This window comes from Acipenser ruthenus, chromosome 8 (genome assembly GCF_902713425.1).
Source record: "Acipenser ruthenus chromosome 8, fAciRut3.2 maternal haplotype, whole genome shotgun sequence".
Lineage (NCBI taxonomy): Eukaryota > Metazoa > Chordata > Actinopteri > Acipenseriformes > Acipenseridae > Acipenser > Acipenser ruthenus.
Genome location: NC_081196.1, coordinates 12,605,999 through 12,625,726, shown reverse-complemented (window position 1 = coordinate 12,625,726; position 19,728 = coordinate 12,605,999). Strand labels below are relative to the sequence as shown.

The 19,728-nt window shown below is 36.8% G+C and overlaps 3 protein-coding genes, 1 long non-coding RNA gene and 1 other non-coding gene across 6 annotated transcripts in view; 3 read left to right on the top strand and 2 right to left on the bottom strand.

The window, feature by feature from the left end:
- Positions 1–1,326, bottom strand: part of LOC117405852 (calpain-5) — a 41,001-nt gene extending 39,675 nt beyond the window's left edge. Inside the window, exon 1 of the mRNA XM_034009264.3 lies at positions 1,209–1,326. The gene's annotated coding sequence lies outside the window, so the exon portion shown is untranslated. The remainder of the gene's footprint in view (positions 1–1,208) is intronic.
- A 1,437-nt stretch (positions 1,327–2,763) lies between these two features.
- On the top strand, positions 2,764–5,045 carry LOC117406000 (uncharacterized). The gene is made up of 3 exons (XR_009329330.1): positions 2,764–2,908; positions 3,411–3,941; positions 4,885–5,045. It is a non-coding gene; the product is annotated as an uncharacterized LOC117406000 (transcript).
- Positions 5,046–5,614: 569 nt separating this feature from the next.
- Positions 5,615–8,368, top strand: LOC131696765 (uncharacterized). The gene is made up of 2 exons (XM_059028524.1): positions 5,615–5,921; positions 6,197–8,368. The coding sequence occupies exons 1-2, from the start codon at positions 5,621–5,623 to the stop codon at positions 7,849–7,851; spliced, it is 1,956 nt and encodes a 651-aa protein (XP_058884507.1). The 5' UTR covers positions 5,615–5,620; the 3' UTR covers positions 7,852–8,368.
- Positions 8,369–10,032: 1,664 nt separating this feature from the next.
- Positions 10,033–17,536, bottom strand: LOC117972791 (DCN1-like protein 5). 2 transcript variants are annotated; one of them, XM_059028525.1, is made up of 12 exons: positions 17,400–17,527; positions 16,517–16,592; positions 16,235–16,282; positions 14,502–14,547; positions 14,303–14,411; positions 13,621–13,712; positions 13,247–13,317; positions 12,479–12,570; positions 11,766–11,874; positions 11,270–11,374; positions 10,756–10,858; positions 10,033–10,413 (listed from the first exon to the last, which is right to left on the bottom strand). In XM_059028525.1, exons 2-12 carry the CDS (start codon positions 16,529–16,531, stop codon positions 10,358–10,360), a joined length of 846 nt encoding a protein of 281 aa, XP_058884508.1. In that variant the 5' UTR covers positions 16,532–16,592; positions 17,400–17,527; the 3' UTR covers positions 10,033–10,357. The 2 variants fall into 2 exon arrangements, with proteins under 2 accessions (XP_058884508.1, XP_034778904.1); XM_034923013.2 differs by lacking the exon at positions 16,517–16,592 and having other exon boundaries at positions 17,400–17,536.
- Positions 17,537–17,780: 244 nt separating this feature from the next.
- LOC117405335 (uncharacterized) lies at positions 17,781–19,478 on the top strand. The gene is made up of 3 exons (XR_009329329.1): positions 17,781–18,361; positions 18,966–19,002; positions 19,098–19,478. It is a non-coding gene; the product is annotated as an uncharacterized LOC117405335 (long non-coding RNA).
- The last annotated feature ends 250 nt before the right edge of the window (positions 19,479–19,728 follow it).

Sequence of the window (19,728 nt, the reverse complement as noted above, 5' to 3'; positions counted from 1 at the left end):
GGTTGTAAACACCATAAGACAGTAAGGGGAATGTTAAAACACAATGCAAATGGCTTGAAACGGGCCTACAGCACAGGACCTGCTTGGGTACCAGAAAGCAGCATCTCTGCATAATAAAGTATCAGCATACATACAAGCAATGAAACAAAACCTCTTCAAAATAAACCAAGTTCAGTGAAGTTTATGGAGGCTTGCCTTAATGTATAACCAGCCAAAATGTTCCAAAATGCATGTTGTGCTAAAATACAAGAGACTTCTGAGTAACCAAAAGTCTGAATTATAAAAGAAATACATTTGCCAATGAACTAGAGTCATACTTATATTAAACCCGTTTCGCCATTACAACTTAAGTTTCCAAAAATCACATGTCCTAAAAACAAATGATATCAGACTGTGACCATGACTGAAACTGTAACAGTACTGCAGTGGTTAGGGTTAGCGGAAGTATCTCTTCAGTCTTCTGAGAGTTACAGCTTCCAAATACTGAAAGGTTAAAAACAGAAGGAAGCACTACCACGAACAGCAACAAACACATTTTTCATATACTGCCTCAAACTACTGGTACAGGCATACCGTTGTCAAACCTATTTAGCTCATGTATTTAAATATTAAAACCACAGTGTATTGACATTTTTTTTTGTATGTTGACGTACGGATTTACTCCAGGGCAAGGTGGGGCTCTGTGTTTGTATCAATACAACATTCCCGATTAGGCAAAGAGAGAAAACTATATTGGGTGTGGAACTTCTTGTGAAACAATTCATCGTCCAAAATGCTTGGATACATTGTATTCAGCATAGAAAATAAGTCAGAACCCTGTTTAAGAAGGAGTGTCCCTGTATGGGTGAGAACCAAATTCATGATTTAAAACAAATCCACCCACTCAAACCAGTGCCCAGAACTCTCATCATCAAAGTAAAAGACATTGCATTCTGACATTCTAAATTTCATACTTCATGCACGACACTCTATCCCCCCTATGTTGATGCAAACTGTCTAACAGACAAAGCGTTAACATAATAAACAAATGATAGGGGACGCGGTGTTGTAGTAACAATGCAACGATGCTGAACAGATTTTTAATGGGATCGTATTTCGGCAGAGCTGCTGGAGTCAGCTTCCTCGTAGAGTGTGTCTTGTGCTGTATCTGTTTTCAACAGGTTTAAACACATCACTGAAAAAGCGAGGTCCTAGTATGTTTTCCTTACCTGAGTGGCGTCCTTGTCCCTCGGTGACGTATTCTGTCTACTACTCCTGGGATCCAGCAGCAGTGTGATCGCTGTTCTGTGCTGCACAGCCTCTGGCACTCAAGTAAAAATACACACATTTGGGAGGAGCTGCCAGACAGCGGCGCTCGACACAGCCCAACTGCGCATGTGCGACCACTCGCAGCACACAAATACAGACTGTGTTTGCAAAAGCATGTCTAGTATTCGTTTATATAATAATGGACAGCCGATAGAACGTAGGTAATTTGTTGAAAATAGCTATTTAGGTGGCTTTCTTTATTCATTACATTGATTCTCAGACACGTAAATGTATAATTGGAAGTGAATTGCTCTCTCGCAGGGCAGCCGAGTAAGGGTGTAAAAGCGTGCAGTTCATTCAGTTTCGCCAGCGGGATTTTTAGTTACAGAAATATAATCTCAGTTTCTTACTACTCCTCATCCTCTGCTTATTTATATAGCTTCTCACCTGTTCTGTTCTGTTTTGAAGCACCGTTGTTACTGATAATGCTGACTCCTGAGTAGGCATGTGCAATATGCTACCTGTGCACGGGTCTGATACTTGAAGTTGAACAGTGGTCACGTGGAGCTGCGTTTCCATAATATTCTGCCAGATACGTGTATTGTTATATACACATAAGACGTCGTCATTGAAAATTACTTTGTAATTGTCTATTGTCTGACTTTATAACACACTTTTTAATGCTGTCAGTTTGTGTTCATGTTTTAAATACACGTGTAGTCGAGTGTTTTTGACTACTTATTCCCCACCTTTCACCATCTGTATACAAAAACTACACGGGAAAATGAGGCAAATATCATTTTCCAACAATTCTTTTATTTTTTTTCTTAAATATACGGTTGCATTAATGCTAAAAAGGTTCCAACTATACATGTCTCACTCCAAATCATATTCTGAAACGCAAGACCAAAAATCTGTACTCGTTTTATTCAACATGTATTCAGATCAACATCTCCCTCTGGTGGCAATGCCAAAAGTAAATAATAATAATAATAATAATAATAATAATAATAATAATAATAATAATAATAATTTCCATTTTCCGTTTCTTGGTCACGCTGTGAGTGCTATAAAGAGATACAAAGTTAAGCTACAGTTTTAACGCGTTTAAATCCTAGTTTACTCTACACCTAAACAAACACTAGACTAACATTAACCTTTACAATGTATGTAAATTCCTTTACAATTACTTACATAGGATTGTGTAGTAGCTTATGACTTTGTAGAATCATATAATGATTATAACAAATGACATAGAAACGTACAATTGTGTAATTCTCTGTAAAGTGTTACTATATTGATTTTTTTACATTCTGGGAGCTCATACTAATCTAGTCAATATTATTCTGATCACCGTGGAGGCACATTCTATAATGGGGAGCAAATAAGATCATCTCCCCAAATCACAATGGGATCTGTGTCAGCTGATGGTAAACTAACGGTTAATTTTTAACTTTAAGGATGGAATCATGTGAAGATTGCACTTTACACCTCAACAAAAAACAACAAAAAAAAACAATCACTCGCAGGGAGCTAAATACAAAACATACAGTAGAAGGCTACTGTTCCAATTGAAATTCTATTAAAGAAGCTGAAAAGGAAGATTAATTTATAAAGCTCTTTGGCTGCATTCTTTGTAACTGCTGACTGGCATCTGTGGGTGAGTCACAAACCTTCATTTTTTTGTTTAATTTCTAAACTATACTATGAACTATATATATATATATATATATATATATATATATATATATATATATGTATATATATGTATATATATATATATATATATATATATATATATATATATATATATATATATATATATTATACAGCTGGTGACCATAACATTGATCTCCGATATGGCAGCGATATTGATGTCATGTGAGGTTTGAGGTTTCGGCTCCATGATATCCAGTTTCCACAGTAATTTTGCCGTACTTCCATTTCTTTATGATTTCCTGCAACAGTGCTTTTTTACACAGTGCACTACAGAAGACTATTGCATTGAACAGGGGGTATAGGGGGCAAGTGTCTGTCATACAGATAATTCACATAATAGGATATAAAGCTAGATGATAGAAAGTATCCTTTTCAATATTTTGTTGCTAGCTCCAGCTTTCACGTCTATTGTGCCTATTATAATTGACCTGTATCTCTTCCAGGAATTGTAAAGATGAAAACAGGCCCTGACTCAAAGCAATCCCTATTGTTTTGCTTATATTTTCTATGCCATGCTTGTTGTGTGCCATCGAATGACACTGCCGACTCGTGCCAATGGTTGTGGATAAATAGCAATAATCTGACAGTAAACTGCATCAACAAGGACCTACGGGCTGTTCCTCAAGGAATACCAGTACAAGCCTGCTCCATTCAATTGGGTGTAAACCAAATTTCACATGTAAGAAGATCAGATTTTCCCCACTATGCTTTTAACACACTCAAACTCAACCTCAGCCACAATCGCATTGGAAAAATAGCAGACAGGGCTTTTGGGAGTTTTCCAAACCTCGAACAACTGGACCTGAGTGACAATAGGATCAGAACACTAAGGGATGACTCATTCCAGGGGCTTTTAAAACTCAAGGAACTTCATCTGGGACGAAATGTCATTTCAGAAGTCCCTCTGTTTCACGACCTTCTTAGTCTACAAGCTTTGTGGTTACAGAGCAACAGGCTTATTCAAATTCCAGCAGGTACGTACAGTAGGGTTAACATCTGCTCACTCCCAACAAAGCAGTAAACGAGAGGGAAAAGCTCCAAGCTGCCATTTACATTAACAGCTTTGCAGGTGGCAAGTGAGAAACAAGGGAGACATTTGTCAAATGGGAGAATATCAAGCAAACTGGAGTGTCTATTAAGTTTTCATTATAATGCAGTTAGTGTGCGACTTTTTACTTGTTAAGCAATATTTTTAAATTAATTTTAAGGAAGCAAAACACAAGGTAACTTTTATTGATTTCTTCAGTTTGGAAGTAAATCATTTAAAATCCCATGTGTATTGTTCCACTTCATTTTAATAGATTTTTTAATGTAGTGCACACCACCCAGTGGTTGGATATTGTAATTGCAGAATTAAAAGAACATCCAAAGATAATTTATTCTTATGATTTAAATCAATATCCACAATTCAGCCATTCAGTACTAATAATGTATGTTTGGGATTGGGTATTCTTATTAAACTATGATCCTATTAACATCTTTAATATCTTTAAATTCTTTATCAGAGCCATTGATATACATTGATATTGATTTCACATCCTGGCAACTTTTAAAAAATTTTGAAGTTTAAAGCACCCCTGTGGCATCAATAGAGCACTCAGAATAATGTCAAACCTCCATCTACACCGCATACAGAGTGTAAGCATTAACTTGCCTCTATCTACACCACATACAAGAGTGTAAGCATTAACCTGCCACCCTGCAAAACTCTGCACTTAGTGGATGTGAGAAATGGCACATTTGTTCAATGTGGTACTTCTTACTGTTGGGATAAATTACTGATGGTGTACCACCTGTACTTAGAGATTTGACATGTTTCTTAGAGGCCTACTGAGGCCACATTAAGGATTTAAAGTAGGCTGTTTCTGTTGTTATGGTGGAACTTAGCGTTTGTTTTATTAACACTTCTTTCTGCAGTGAAGTTCATGGCCAGCCTCAAAGTCCTCTCTCTAGCAAGCAATAAGATTGTCTCGGTTGATTCTGGAAGTTTCCGAGGCTGCGGCTCGCTGGCTGAACTGCACATGCAGCACAACTTGATATCCAGAGTTGCTGGGGAGGGATTTGACGGTCTTTTTCAGCTCAAGGTAAAAACATTGCAAACTGAAAATCAAATGTAAGGGGCAGTAGAAACGGAGACAGACAGATGGATGATATAGAGAGATGGATAGTTAATTGATACATATATTGATCTATCCAGTATGAATCCAAATCCATTATCAGCCACTATAGTGATATACTGAAGGCACCAGTCGACATACATCCAGTCCTCTGGATTGCATTATATTAAAATCTTAATCAAGGGTATCCAGGCATAAGTGATTGATGCTTTAAAAAAATAATAATCTAGCTGTGTCTTATCTCAGCGGGGTATAGGTTGATCAAGTCAACCCCTTAGGCAATTACAATGGTATATTCCTTTTTAGCACAAGTTCATAAAGAGTATCAGAATCTATGAAGGACTCTGTCCACCTGTCTGTATGCCATCCTTACATTTTACATACTGTGGATGTTAGTGATGAAGATTGACTTTTTTATGACTGCTCAGGTTTTGTATTTACACAAGTGTTAGGGAGCTATGTTACTGACATTTATTATTATTATATTTATTATTATTATTATTATTATTATTAAGGTGCTGAATCTGAGCTGCAACATGCTTGAAACGATCCCTCCCAAGGCCTTCCAAGCCTTTGCTGCCCAGGAAACCGATTTAGTTTTACATGATAATCCTTGGCAGTGCAATTGCAACATGTACGAGCTGAAACGGTCTGCTCCCGCTTCACTGGCACAGAGAATCAGATGTCACACTGGGCCTCTTGCTGGTCACTACCTGTCAACAGTCAACCAGGAGCAGCTGACATGCAAAGAGTCCCTCCGAGTTGCACACGTTGTCACGGTGACAGTCCCAGCTGGAAGGGGGTTAAAACTTGCATGTGAGACAAAGAATAAAAAAGGTAATATTTCTACATATACAGCATTGGCGCTTTAGCTATTAACTGGAAGCCAGATGCCCCCCCGGTAGACTTTCTGCCCCTTTTTATTTCATTTTCTATAGGTAGTCCAGCAATAATAACTGTGGCTTCCAAGCTCATTTAAATGAAAACTGAATCCTGCACAGTACTATGAGGCACACCACAAACTATGTAGAATACAATGGCTGAACCTTCTTCTGTCTCTGTTAAACAAACTCAGTATGCTTCTTTGACCTGTGTTGTTTGATCTTTTGCAGGACACGTACTTTACTGGCAGACTCCACTTAGGAAACACAAAACCACGACAATTTACAGCAGTGAAGACCATACCTTTGTGTTGAGTGATGGGAGTTTAAAGATTGTCAGGCTCTCCGCTCACCTCTCTGGAATATATTACTGTGTCTTTGGCTATGAAGAAGGACAAATGATAACCCTTTATAAGGTCAATTTAATGGATCACGGTATTCTAGAAAGGGGGCGATTAAGGGAAAAAAGGGAGTATGAGCAATATGTAGAGTTAGTGTCGGAGGAGCACTTTGCCTCTGCTATTGCTGCTTCTGTCATCGTTACTTTCTTAGGTGCTGTCATTCTTGGTGCCATCAGTAGTCCGTTCTTCATTGAGTGCTGCAGGAAAATAAAGCACCGCAGAAATGCGACAAAAGCCAAACTAGGTCTTGAATTGAAAACAGAGCCAAGGCATTATGAAAACATGGTATTTGCAATTAATGAAGACCCAAAAGAAGAAACACCAATCTATGACATTCCCAAAGGATCAGAGTCTATAGCACAGGATTCCAGTAGTGGCCAGGAATGTACCTATGCAAAACCCAGCAATGCTCATAAAACAATTTCCCTTGAGGTTCCTGAACCAGACAAAGAATATGATGTTTCACCACCGCGACCAGCACCCAGACTGAAGTTCCCACCTCGTAAAGGAGATGGACAATCACAAAACACAGAGATATCAGAGGGCGCACACAATGAATCAGCTCAAAGTCTACATGGTCAAGTAGACGCACCAAGGTATGCACATGGAACCAGTCACTCTGATGCAGAACACTGTCTCAACAGCAACCTCTCAACAGATAACATTACAAGTGCATTACCAGCAATAGGAGAAAACAGTGAAGCAGACTACATCATTTTCCCTGTTTGCGATTATACAAAAGTGGCTCCTGTCCAACACTCTGCCGATATTATTCTTTCTGAAAAACTGTTTAGCCACAGTGCAATCATTCCAAACTCCCCACAGACATTTGAGTCCAATACATCATGTGCAGCATTTCCTGAAGAGCCAGGAACAAATGCTGAAAATAGTGCCGGTCTTCACAATAAAAAGAAAGGGCTGGATTTAGACAAACCTCTTTGTTCAGAGGAAGAAAACATGAAAGCTAAACAAGACTTTCTCAAAATAGAAATGCATGAAGGAAGTTCTGATGTAATTACTGAAGAGGAAAAGCCTGATTATGGAATGTGTCCCAAAGCCAACCTTGATAAAACAGCTAAAAGAAGTGAAAATCCAGAAGCACATGGAGAGAGCAGTCACAATGAAGAGAAACCGGTTGACCTAAACCAGAGAGATCAGAACTCAGGCATGAATAAAGACAACCAGGAAGGTCCTTCGTCCAGTGAGGAGTCAGGAGATCTGTCTCAACACCAGCCCAAGGCAGCCAAGCGAAGGGTTATCAAGCTGTACAACTATGATGAAGAAGGAAAGCTGTACGATCACATTAAAAGTTCAGAAGAGTTTGAGTCCGAGAGCGAGCAGAGAATGAAACGGAGGTCATTGTCCCTGACTCGGCTGAATGCAATTATGAGCGTAGCATTTGCAGATGACTTCAATTCAGAATTAAACAAGAATCAGAAACAGTCAAACATTGATGGAAATGGCATGTTTAATATAAAAAAATAAGGATGCACTTGGCTTTCAGATTAGACTTCACTTTTAACCCTTATCCAGGCAAGTCAATCGGCCACATTAGAAGATCAGGTCATGAGTCAAAAAAAAGCAATTACGGAATTTTTTTTGTAGAAAATGCATTTGCAAATTCAGAAAAGATTAAACAGTCCAGTAGACCAGAATTGCCCAGATAATGGTTTAAAGCAGCACTGATATGCTGTATAATAATTGTGCAATTGATGGCTGGCCAGTAGGTGGATATGAAAGTAGAAATAACACTGAAATCAAACTTAAGCAAATGAAAACACTTTAAAAGGAGAAATTATTATAGACACACTATATATATATTTTTTCTTTACACTCCTGTGATATTGAAATGAACATACCTCTTGTTAACAATACAATTCATTTTTAAGACTTCTCAGGGATGATCAAGTTAAGCCAATTACTTAACACTTGTAAATGTAATACTGTATAAAACCTTTGTCAAGTAAATAAATTAAATTTGACCTTTGTGGTACAAACTGCACCGAACAGTAATGTATGAAAACAGTCAATAACCTTGTTTTGCACTCCAGGCCAGTGTACTGGTCACATGGTGAAGTTTTGTTAATCTGAACCTTTTTTGTTACCATTTCTGTTTTCATCTTCCAATTGTTATAGCAAGAGCAATTTTGTATATGGTTAGTCAGTGTGTTTTTATCAATTATACAAAGTTACTCAATATATAGCAATGATAAAATGGGGAGGGCCACATTAGTAACTACAAAATTGTTGGGGGCCCACGAACATCTTTATTCCCCAAACACTTTACATGCCATGGCTGTGATAGAAAATTAGAGCCATTGACATCATGAAGTGACACCACCAATATAGACTTTTGGCTGGTTTCCCAGACCCCAATTAGCACAAGTCTTGCACTACTTTACCTAAAATAACATTAGTTAGTCTCAAATTAGTCATAAATCAGGGTCTGTGAAAGCAGTGGTTTGTGTTTATGGACTATAGATCTGCGACAAACATGGAATTTTCATGTTCAGATATCCATTCAAGATTCAGACAATTCGTTCATTTGCAAAACGTTAGCAGTTATATGTACTACTGTTTGTATTACTGTACTGTTAAAGTTGAATAGGCCTTACTTTACCCCACTGAATTAACTACAAAACAAAGGATGCCATACAGTAGTTAAGGTTAAATTATTCTTGTGTATATTACAGGTAAAAACAGTACATACAAATAAATACACGTGAAAAATAAAATGTGGAAAAGGTGCATTAAAAAAAAAAACACACTATTTACTTCTCTTATTCTACCAAAAACTAGAAAAAATAAAAATAAAAAAATAAATCACAAGACATTTTATTTGCAAGTTGGGCCAGTGCTGCATTTTGGGGCGATGTACCCGATCTGCTTGTGTTGCCTGCACATGCTAATCTTGAACCCCCTTTAAAATGCCAGAGTAAATAAAGGACTAAAAGCAGCGGTGTTGATCTTTTTATATAGAAATCGCACGTAGACAGAGGTATTTTTCAATTTTTAATAACTGCCGCACATATTCTGGCAAGGTGTTAAATCTGTGCAAGGCGAAACACTTTGTGATACGTATTTCCCATTTCTATCAATTGTGTAATATCAGGCAGACACTAACATACGTTTTTGCCTTTGAATACATGTAAAACACATGTTCGTTCGGACATTTGTCCCAGCACTACTAAACTAGGCATGACAAATGTAAGGTTTACCTGAAGGAAGCAGTGAGACACAACATTAGGCAAGCGGCTGGTATTTTGGACCATTGATGCAAAAGTTCTGGTATCCTCACACATTTAAGTTGCACTTAACAAAAACACAATCATATACACTACTTCTGAGCTTCCAAATTCCCCAAACATACCTAAACTACTCCACAAGGTTTAAAATGCAATCTTGGCTGACCAGGTCCTCCCTTCATTTTAGCATCTTTTGCTGTGAGGTAATGTGAAGGGCCTGTGGCTGTAAATATATCATGACCCCTTAAATAAACCATTACAATCTACAAAACTGTTAGTAAATTGGTGGGGCAGTTAATATCTGATAAGATTGCTATGGTATTTAGAATTCTCTCAGCCAACTAGGGCTCCCCAACTCCTGTCAACCATAAAACACAGTCCAATTGTGCACATACCTTCTCAGGATGTAAATGGAGACATATTCTGGTACTTTAACATACTTTATTATTGGTTTTGAAAACATATACTATAAACAGGGTAAGACCAAAAAAAAACAAAAACAAAAAACCCAACAAAGAAACACTGCCAGTTGATCGTACAACATTGGATATGTACTAAATGCCATGACAAATGTAAAACATAACAATTCCCCTTCTTAAATTAACACTGCAATAGTCTCTTTTGACAATTAAATCCATGGTTTATGGATTCTCTGCTGTCCTTGCAATTTGTGTGAGCGGTAAAGAAACAAAACGTCCAAACTAGTGCTTTTCTTCTTTTTTTTTTTTTCTCTTTCTTCCCCCTGGTTATAATGCCAGTCGTGCCTTCTGCCACTCCACAAATTCATCTAACAGAACAGGCCCTGAAATAAAAAAATAAAATAAATAAGTGAACTTCGGGCACTGACACTGGGTTAGTTTCAGTAGTTAAGGCCGCAGTGGATCCTTCTTGTTATCCACATTTAACAAATGTCCAATTATTGTTGTACGTTGCACACCCAGTTCATAACCATACAAAACAGGAATCCACAGAATTTAGATCCAATCCGATACTATAGGGTCATTCTACATCAAATGGACCAACTGCCTCCACCTCACTGTCTCAGATTCTTCTGATACTGCATATAAATGTACCTGGAAGTGTTATAAGAAGAATCACAATTATTATTTTTATTATTATTTTTATAATGTACACATTTACTTACATGCACCGTCTTCATCGTAGTTACTAAGATCCGCATGGACTGTTCTGCTGAATTCTAAGACATTGTACCACTGATCCTTGTTCATAACTTTATATTTGGATTGCTACAAAATAAAAAAAAAGATCAAATAAATAACGTGCCCCTTTTATCAAAAGAGCTCCTTACATAATGACTGCCATACAAGTGTACCAACTACCAATATCACTTAAAGAAAAAATTACAATAAATGTGAACACACAGACCATAATGTTCTCTGAATATCCAATCAGCAGTTAAAACAGTTATAGTATAGATGGGCTAGTATTGAAACGGCAAGTGACATTGGTAGAAGTGCTAGAACAATTTGAATGCTGTCATAAGTGCAAGTACATCTATCAAACCCTTATTCCAATCACAGCCCAACTTGTCAAGTTTTTCTTCATGGTGGAGATCGTGTATAACAGGATCAAGGTGTGAAGCAAGCAAAATGTACAATCAATTAACAGCCAAGTGAAAAAAGAACACTAGTACAAACCTCCAAAAACTGATGAAACACTGAGAAGAGAGGCCATGTTCTTCCTAGAAGTAAAGCTAACATAGACTTTGCAGTGTCGATATCAAGGCTACGTTGGTCTTTATCCTATAGATATGTAAGTGAACAGGAACATATCAAAGTGAACAGGTGCAACACAGAAAAAAATTGCTTCAAGAGTAATAACTTAATTCCTTTCATTAACCATTTTTGCAAAACTGGTTTGAAAAATGGTTTTCAACCCCCGCCACCCGCCCCCACTAATCTCTAGCTTTCAGCTACATTCAATGCGATCTGCAGGAATCCTTTACCCAATGGCCCAATTCCCTCATTCCAAAAAAGCATGTGAGACTGTGACCTTCGCAGCCAAAACCGGGACACAGCTTCACGTGACTTGGAATGAAGAAATTAAAAATAAACAAAAGACCTTAGCACTGTATTTGAAGTTACATAATCATTTACAAACACATATTCAAATGGACAAAAGAAGAGAACTTACCCTAGCAAAATCAAAGGCATATCTGTAGATATTCTTGAAAGCTGTAGTATCATTTAGCTGGGATCGCAAATAATCAAGCTTGCTCTGTAACCTTTCTGTACAGTCACATCTAGGAAATGCATTGAATAAGCTCAATTCTGGAACACTAGATCACGTTAACAGTTTATAGTCTTATACTTAATATAAAGTGCAACTTTTGCTTAGATTTTTCTCCACAAAAAAACTTTATAAACAATAATATCCAGTAAAGGAAGGTAGTATGCTGGTAAACATGTAAAATGCAATACTTTAAGCCTGTATGTATTTCCTCCAGTATGTGTAGGCTTTTGTTCATTCCTGATGCCCTCTAATGACATAAATAAAAATTACAACCCACACCATATACATCACTTCAAATGGTGTTTTTTAACACAGGTATACATTCTGAATTGCAATATAGAATGACAAGCATAAGTGTGGAGTAGTGGTTAGGGCTCTGGACTCTTGACCAGAGGGTTGTGGGTTCAATCCCCAGTGGGGGACACTGCTGTTGTACCCTTGAGCAAGGTACTTTACTTGGATTGCTCCAGTAAAACTGTATAAATGGGTAATTGTATGTGAAATAATGTATAATGTGATATCTTGTAACAATTGTAAGTTGCCCTGGATAAGGGCGTCTGCTAAGAAATAAATAATAATAAGAAATAAAAAGAAGACATTTCAAAAGTTCTTACTGTAGTAAGGTCATTCCCTTTAGCCATTCTTCCTTTGTGAAAAAGCCCATATTTGGGGCTTCCAATTTCCAGGCTAAGACTAACATGATAATCTGCAAAAACATGTGAATAAATACAAAGTTCAAAAAACATTAACAGTGAAAACTGATGGGCATAGCACAGGACTGCATTCTGCATAGTCTCCCAGCTACCTGATGTCTGGACATTAAATTAAATCTATCATCCTCTGTGTCATTTCACACACACTAGCCTTTTACTCCTAAAGCTGTTTTCACTTTTCAACTTAATAAGCTCATATTCTTTGTTGACATCAAAATGGAGAACAAGAAAGTGCAATGCAGTCAAATCTAGAAATTGGCACCCCTTGGGTCATAGCATAAGGGGAATGGCATCTCTGATAGAATGGTTTCCAAACCTGTATAAAGCAGTATGGATATGTGAAAAAATAGTTTCACAAAGAGAAAACTTAAGCTATTTATTATACTGGTCCACTGCATTAAAGCTAAACACACATTTTCAGGTTCCACACCAATGTCTTCACAGAATAATGGCTGATTATGAATAATGGTTGAAATTATGTTGGCATCTGAAATGTTTGCTATATCTGCTGTTGAAGTGGGAGCTTTACAAATAGCATAAACCAAGCTGCATGCAATGTAGTTACTAGTATAGCATACATAGTTCAAACAAATCACTTGTACAGAAGTAATGATAGAGAGAGTTTAAGTTGCTTCGTATGCTTGTTTACCGCACTAAAGCTAAACTCACATTTTCAGGTTCCACACCAATGTCTTCACAGAACTTTTCCATGCCTTCTGGACCCAAAACTTCATCAGGACCTTTAAAAAGAAGAAATAAGCTTTTTAAAATCTTCACATCCACATGTAATGGGTTAATGATACAATAAATACAAATTTTCATAAGGTCTGTGTTAAAACAAAAATATATAGTAGACTAAAGGGTCCCCCCCAATGATTTGTTTGAAACGATGTCAAACGTCAATATTATATTCAGTATATGGTTCAGATAAGCCTAGTGTCACTTGGTTATTTCCAGACAGCACAGTGTAGGAGATTGCTTTTACTTTTCATGAAAGGTCGTGGAAGTCAGTGGTAGTTAGGGAGTAGGATAACCAGACATACCTGCATATTCATAATACCAAGACGTGCACTTCTTGCTTGAAAAATGGTCTTCCGTATTTATCAATCTACCAGGTGCTTGTGATCTGCAGAAGCTACATGAGGAAATGAGTGTTAAGAATCCTTCTGAGGGACTCAGGAGATATACATACCATAATACCCAGCAGACAGACTATACCTGAATACCTTTACCGAATTTGAAAAAAAACATTAAAAAAAAATAATAATAATACTACTACTACTAAATTGATACCTTGAAAATTCCAAGACTGAATGTGTCATTTGAAAACAATTTGTAGTTGCTAGGATTTCTTAAGATTATCATATTTATCATATCATACTTCAGAGTTAACCAATGTAATTTGCTTTTAACTTCCTTAAAATCATCTATTTGTCTTCCTAAACAAATGTCAATAACTGTTAGGGACTTTTCAGAGTCAATCTTTCCTAACAAGTCAATAAGCCACATGGTTTATAGATCATTTCTTAATGTTTAACATTAAGTGTCAACTTTTAATGTCCTATTTGCATTAATCATGGACTAACTTGGCCAAGACCAGGTTAGATCATTTATGACTAGTGGTAATTGGGGTCAATGAAACCAGTGGTAAGAGTGACAAACAAGAATACCTCACAAGAGGTCAATAGATAGGAACTCGTTCACAATCCTGAACATGCGAGATACCTTGTAATCTTGCATTTCCTAATGCCAGCATCTTCTGGCCCTGAAGACTTTCTTTTCTTTTTCACAGGCATTGTGTGAACACTTGAAGAGCTGCTTGGTTGGGGGGTTCCTATGGTTAAATTAACAATAAATATAATTACAAAAACAAAACCGTGCTCAAATCATACTGATCAAAGAATGACATAAGAAGAGGATTTACCTATGTTTTTTTGATCACCTTGTCCATTCAAATCTTCTACTATATTCTATTAAAAAAAAAAAAAAAATGATATAAGAACAGTGGTTATTTCCTGTTTATAGTAAAACAGATAATACAATTGTAGCAACATATTTAGCATAGTAATGGAATAGAACAAATATGCCTTATCGCAGAATTACCATAATGTGCAATGGCAATGCAAAGTGTCAAATTCAGACATCATCACTCAAGAAATACCTTTATAGGTACACTATATATCCCAATTGCTGTGATATCCACAGGAGGAATTCACCCAATACAGCAACAGTATTCCAACTATGTATTATATACTGTTAAATACAGATGTTTTCATTTGAATAGCGAGAAGGACACAGATCTATTTACTTTTTTATGCTTTGTAGAATTGGGAGAGTTAGAGACCCATGTTGCCTTTAAACTGTTGTAGCAGCCACCCAATATTTTGTTTTTCTGTAACTTTGAAATAGAGCAGAGTTTACACTGTATGAAATTGTGTAAGCAGGAAGCACTCAAGCCAGAATCCAAATAAGTCCCCCTATAGTGTCTGGGTGAGGAGAGAGAAATGTTCTCGTTTTCAGTGTGGACACTGGAATTTTGATTATACTGTTGAAAACTCAAATACAGGGTTTTGCATCTTGGTAGGGGGTATCCTAGGGAAAAAAAGCTTTTCCCAGTAGATTTTCTAGTCAAACTGTAGCTAGGCTAAATGTGCACTACTAATGTAAATTTACAAAGGTTACTTTGAAATACAACTTGTAATATAAACAATGACATCGCATTCTTGTAATGCAGGAATGGAAAGATGCCTCTTATTGCATAGCACAGGGGTCAGCAACCTAAGGCTTGCGAGCCATACCTGGCTTTTCAAATGACCAAATATGACTGTCATTCACCGTCACTTTAAGACTGTACTAGTAGCATCCACAGAAATGCACCACTGTTTCAAAGAGAGACATTTGGATTGAAAAGTTTTGCACACTAAATGTTAATCTGGAAACCCTTGCTCCGCAACGTGCAGAACTACCAAAACTGCACAAGTGGACTGATTTGAAGAAATTGTAGCACGAAGATAAGCTCATTCTGCAAACTTGGAATGAACCTCCACTTACACAGGGCACAATGCAGAATGTCAGTTTGGCTCTCTTAATGATGTTTGGCTCCACCTATACATGTGAACAAGCATTCTCCCACTTGAATCACATCAAAAACAACCCGCACTCAAGATTGACAGAAGAAAGCTTGTATGTTTGCATGAAGCTAAATTTGACCAGCTATGAACCTGACTTCACAGAACTGAGCAAAACCTTGCAGCAGCAGAAGTCTAATTAAAGCAGTGCACTGCAAGTAGAATAATCAATTTACATTTTCTTTTTAATATGTAGTTTTTACATTGCACTTTAAAGTACACAAATTGTGTATATATCTATATATCATTCTCTCTCTCTCTCATATATATATATATATATATATATATATATATATATATATATATATATATATATATATATACACACACACACACACACCTATATCTATATGGGGTTTTATTTGTAAACCACTCACTCTAAATTCCCATTAACTTGGCTCTCTTGAACAAAAAAGGTTGCCCCCCAGTTTAACCCATTCCAGGTTTCCATCACTGTAATGAGATTTTTTTTTTTTTTAATTGTGTTGTTTTTCCACATCTTTTTTGATTAAAAATGCAGAGTACTTACTAGCCTGTCAAATGTTTGAGATACCTGTTGAATGCCTGCCAGCTCCTTCTGAAACACAAAACACACAAGTCTATAACAATACAAACGACAAAAAATAAAAAAAACACGTTTTGCTCACTAGATACATTCAGCGCTATACTTTATTTGCAAACAAGTAACTTCAATTTTTTCTAGAACATTTTCTGAACGCAATAAAGACATGGTTATCAAAAGATAGTTTCATCTTGGCTTTGGTTCTCATGAATTTTATACAAAATATTAAATTCAAATAGATAACCCTACAGTGCTTCGTAGCATCCCAGTCTGTATCCTTCTCCCAAACCCCAATCCGAAGAATCTCCCGAAAAACAGTATTAACCTGGTGGAACAAGGTTTTTTGTGTCCATGTGTTGTGTCTTCTATAAGCTTAAACATGTTCGTTATCTGTACATTTAGTTTTTTAATCTTTAACACAAACTGCGTCACCGCTTGCTGAAAAAAAAAAACTGCTGCAAAAATGCGAAACCAAGTGAGCTAGAGCGCTGTCCCACTTATGTAACTTATGCACCTTCCTGACGTATTAAAACGATTTGTGCCATAATCAAAACTAAAGGTTTCAATAAAAATTCACAAAATGACTGCACCCCGTCGCTGTTTTTCTTTGCGTCCACCTCAATTTGTATTGTTACATGATTATTCATTTGTCACGGTTAACGATGCATTTCTGTACGACTGGTTAAATAAAATACGTGTCATCTTTTTAGAAAAAAATACGTTCACAGACTGCAAGTCTATCACACACATCATGACGCTGACAAATATATAAACTCTTTTAAGAGAACAATAAGGATGTTTTGTGCTCATAAGATTGCATTCACTTTATTCACAATGTTCGCCCCTCCCTATCTTTATAACAATAACTTTTCCCATTAATATTAGATCGTCCTAACTTTACTTTTGCAAACATTTTTATTTGTTTTTGATTATTACACGTTCCCTTCAGGAATGAAACATTACAATCTGCTGCCAGCGTTCACTCGGCAAATTTAGCCTGACTTCATCACCACCACTAATGGGGTTTTAGACCAACTGTAACCAAATAAAGATGCCAAATTTAGTAGGATTCGTTATATTTGATCACTAGATCTTTCGAATGGTTAAATTAAAGGGATTTTATTTTTCAAACCTGTAATTCTGGCACTTTGTTTTCCTTTTGCACAAAAAAATCAACTCAATTCTCCAGCCAGCAGCAAACACAAACGAGCTGCACTTTCTCACACCGGCACTGCAACTCCTTCCTTCCGGGGCAACAGCAATTTCTCGGAACACACCAAATCTCACCATTAAGGGGTGTACTGAACTACATTAAGAAATAAAAATTACGACCGAGGTTGTGATGTAAAATGTACAGTTTTATTAATGGAATTTTTTTTTTTTTTTTAAATTCAAAGACAAGCATTTTCAAACATGTGACTTTGTTGTTCTTTCAAAACGATGATATTTTCTTAAATCACCCCTTCGCTTATGAAACTTGAATGGTCCCGTTAATAAAAGTGCAGTGGTTTGAGCAAATACATGTCAGCCGTATTCCCCAAGCATCGTGAATGGAACCTTTTCAAAATCAAGAACTATAGTATTCTCAACTTTATTAATTCATCTAAACGATAAACCAATGGACAAATAAGTTCGGTTCTGTATACTTCTGCAACGATTCTGGTCACAGTAACCGTTGCTAAATTGCATGGCAATATGGTACGATTTTTGACAAAACTATGTCTACATGCAGTTGTATTTCACCCAACTATTGCAGGTTTAGTTAGGGAATAGTTAAGTAAGAGTGACAGACACGCATGTAGTAGTTATTCGTTTTTGTTTCTATATTGTGCCCGTTCCTTTAGTTATACAAGTGTGCACTGACAGAGATAATTGAGTCGGATATTTGAATGTTGACTGCAAGAGATACTTCCAAAAATAATAGACAGTAGTATGTTTGATTTTGTTGCTCTTACAATTGTTATTAGAAATACGCATCACAACGTGTTTTGCCTCGATTATCACCTTGCCAGAATTTGCGCGGCAGCTTCGAAAATGTGACGTGGGATTAGCATAAAAAACAGGGTCAACAAAGTGCTGCTTCAGATGCTGCAGGTACATCACTAAAAAATGTTTCACGCTTTCCAAACCCTGGCCCAACTTGCACAGTAAATGCTACTTATAGTGATCAACGTTTTGTTCTGTTATGAGTAGAGTAATAAACGAAAACCAAAACGGTGTCCTTTTTCTTTGTGCAACGCCCCCATTTCAATTTAACTGACAATTTTTACTTGCGCATACTGATAAAAAAAACCAAAAAAAACTGTAAAATGTGTCTTGCCGCTTTGTTTGTTGTGAAGCAACCTGAAATACACACAAGGAAAAAAATGTGTGTGCCATCCTTTTATAGTTAATTCAGTGGGCCACAGTAAGGCCTTCACAACCTATTATGTTGGAATATTAGTTTTAAGTATAATTCTATAATATAACATAATTGCAAATTGTTATACCTTTGTTAGACTTAGCTGGGGATTGTGCAGCACGTAATTGGAATAAAAAGTGAACTTACTTTTTTTGTATTTAGCTGAGGTACTGCGTTCATTTATATCAATGTGTATGATTGATTAACCTATTAAGTTTGTCCTGTTGTCACAGTAATAACAAATATAAAGTAAAAATAAAAGTCTAGCACACCTGATTTTTGTCTCCATATCATTAGAAGGGCCAGATCCAGTACGGAGTTGAGAAGGACTGAGGTATTTTTGAAATGAGAAACACTTTGGCTTTATTATAGAAATACTTGAAAAAATATAGAATTGCAAATGTCTATATTTGTCTTTACTGCACTTAGGAAAAATGAGCAGTGCGACCACCAGAGGCTTGACGTATCCCAAATACTGCAGGACAGAGGCAATGTGGGCACAGCATTCCACTGTGCTGGCTCCAGATCTGTACAGCATTAATGAGTGATGCCTATGAATCCTGGACTGGAGTTGCACATCCAACAGGATATTGTTGTCACAGAAGTTCATAGTAGTCCATGCTCCTCAGCGTACAACTCCATCTGTTTCGATTGGGAAACACCAAGGGTGATGTCCCGCAACCACTCATCCAACATTCTTGGAGTCCGCCGAGCGATAATCTATTTTATGAAGCATGTCATCGTTCAATAGTATAATCTCTTAGTGAGAACATCTTGTGCAGAATTGGTTTTCAAAGGAGGGCCCCGGTAGCCCAGTAACCCAGATAAGGGGCATTTTTGTGTTTTATCGCTACTTGTTTTAAAGGCGTGATAACAAAAGTTTTAACATAAAATGTATTACCTCTTACATATTTTTGTTAACCAATTACTACGCTGAGTGAATCCGACATAGGAGTACAATTTTACCACGAAGAGCAGGCTGGGTTTATTTGTTAATTTGATTAATTCTATCCCTGTTTATTTTAAAGGAGTGATAGCTAAGGTTTTACAAGGCTGGTGA

What these genes read in the sequence shown, in the direction of transcription:
- LOC117972791 (XM_059028525.1), bottom strand. An exon ending in AAGGGAATGACCTTACTACA is followed by an intron (nt 11,875 to 12,478) that starts GTAAGAACTTTT and finishes TGCATTTCCTAG; the next exon opens with ATGTGACTGTACAGAAAGGT. An exon ending in ATGCCTTTGATTTTGCTAGG is followed by an intron (nt 11,375 to 11,765) that starts GTAAGTTCTCTT and finishes ACATATCTATAG; the next exon opens with GATAAAGACCAACGTAGCCT.
- LOC131696765 (XM_059028524.1), top strand. Translation starts at nt 5,621, where the DNA reads ATGCTTGAAACGATCCCTCCCAAGGCCTTCCAAGCCTTTGCTGCCCAG. An exon ending in TGAGACAAAGAATAAAAAAG is followed by an intron (nt 5,922 to 6,196) that starts GTAATATTTCTA and finishes GATCTTTTGCAG; the next exon opens with GACACGTACTTTACTGGCAG.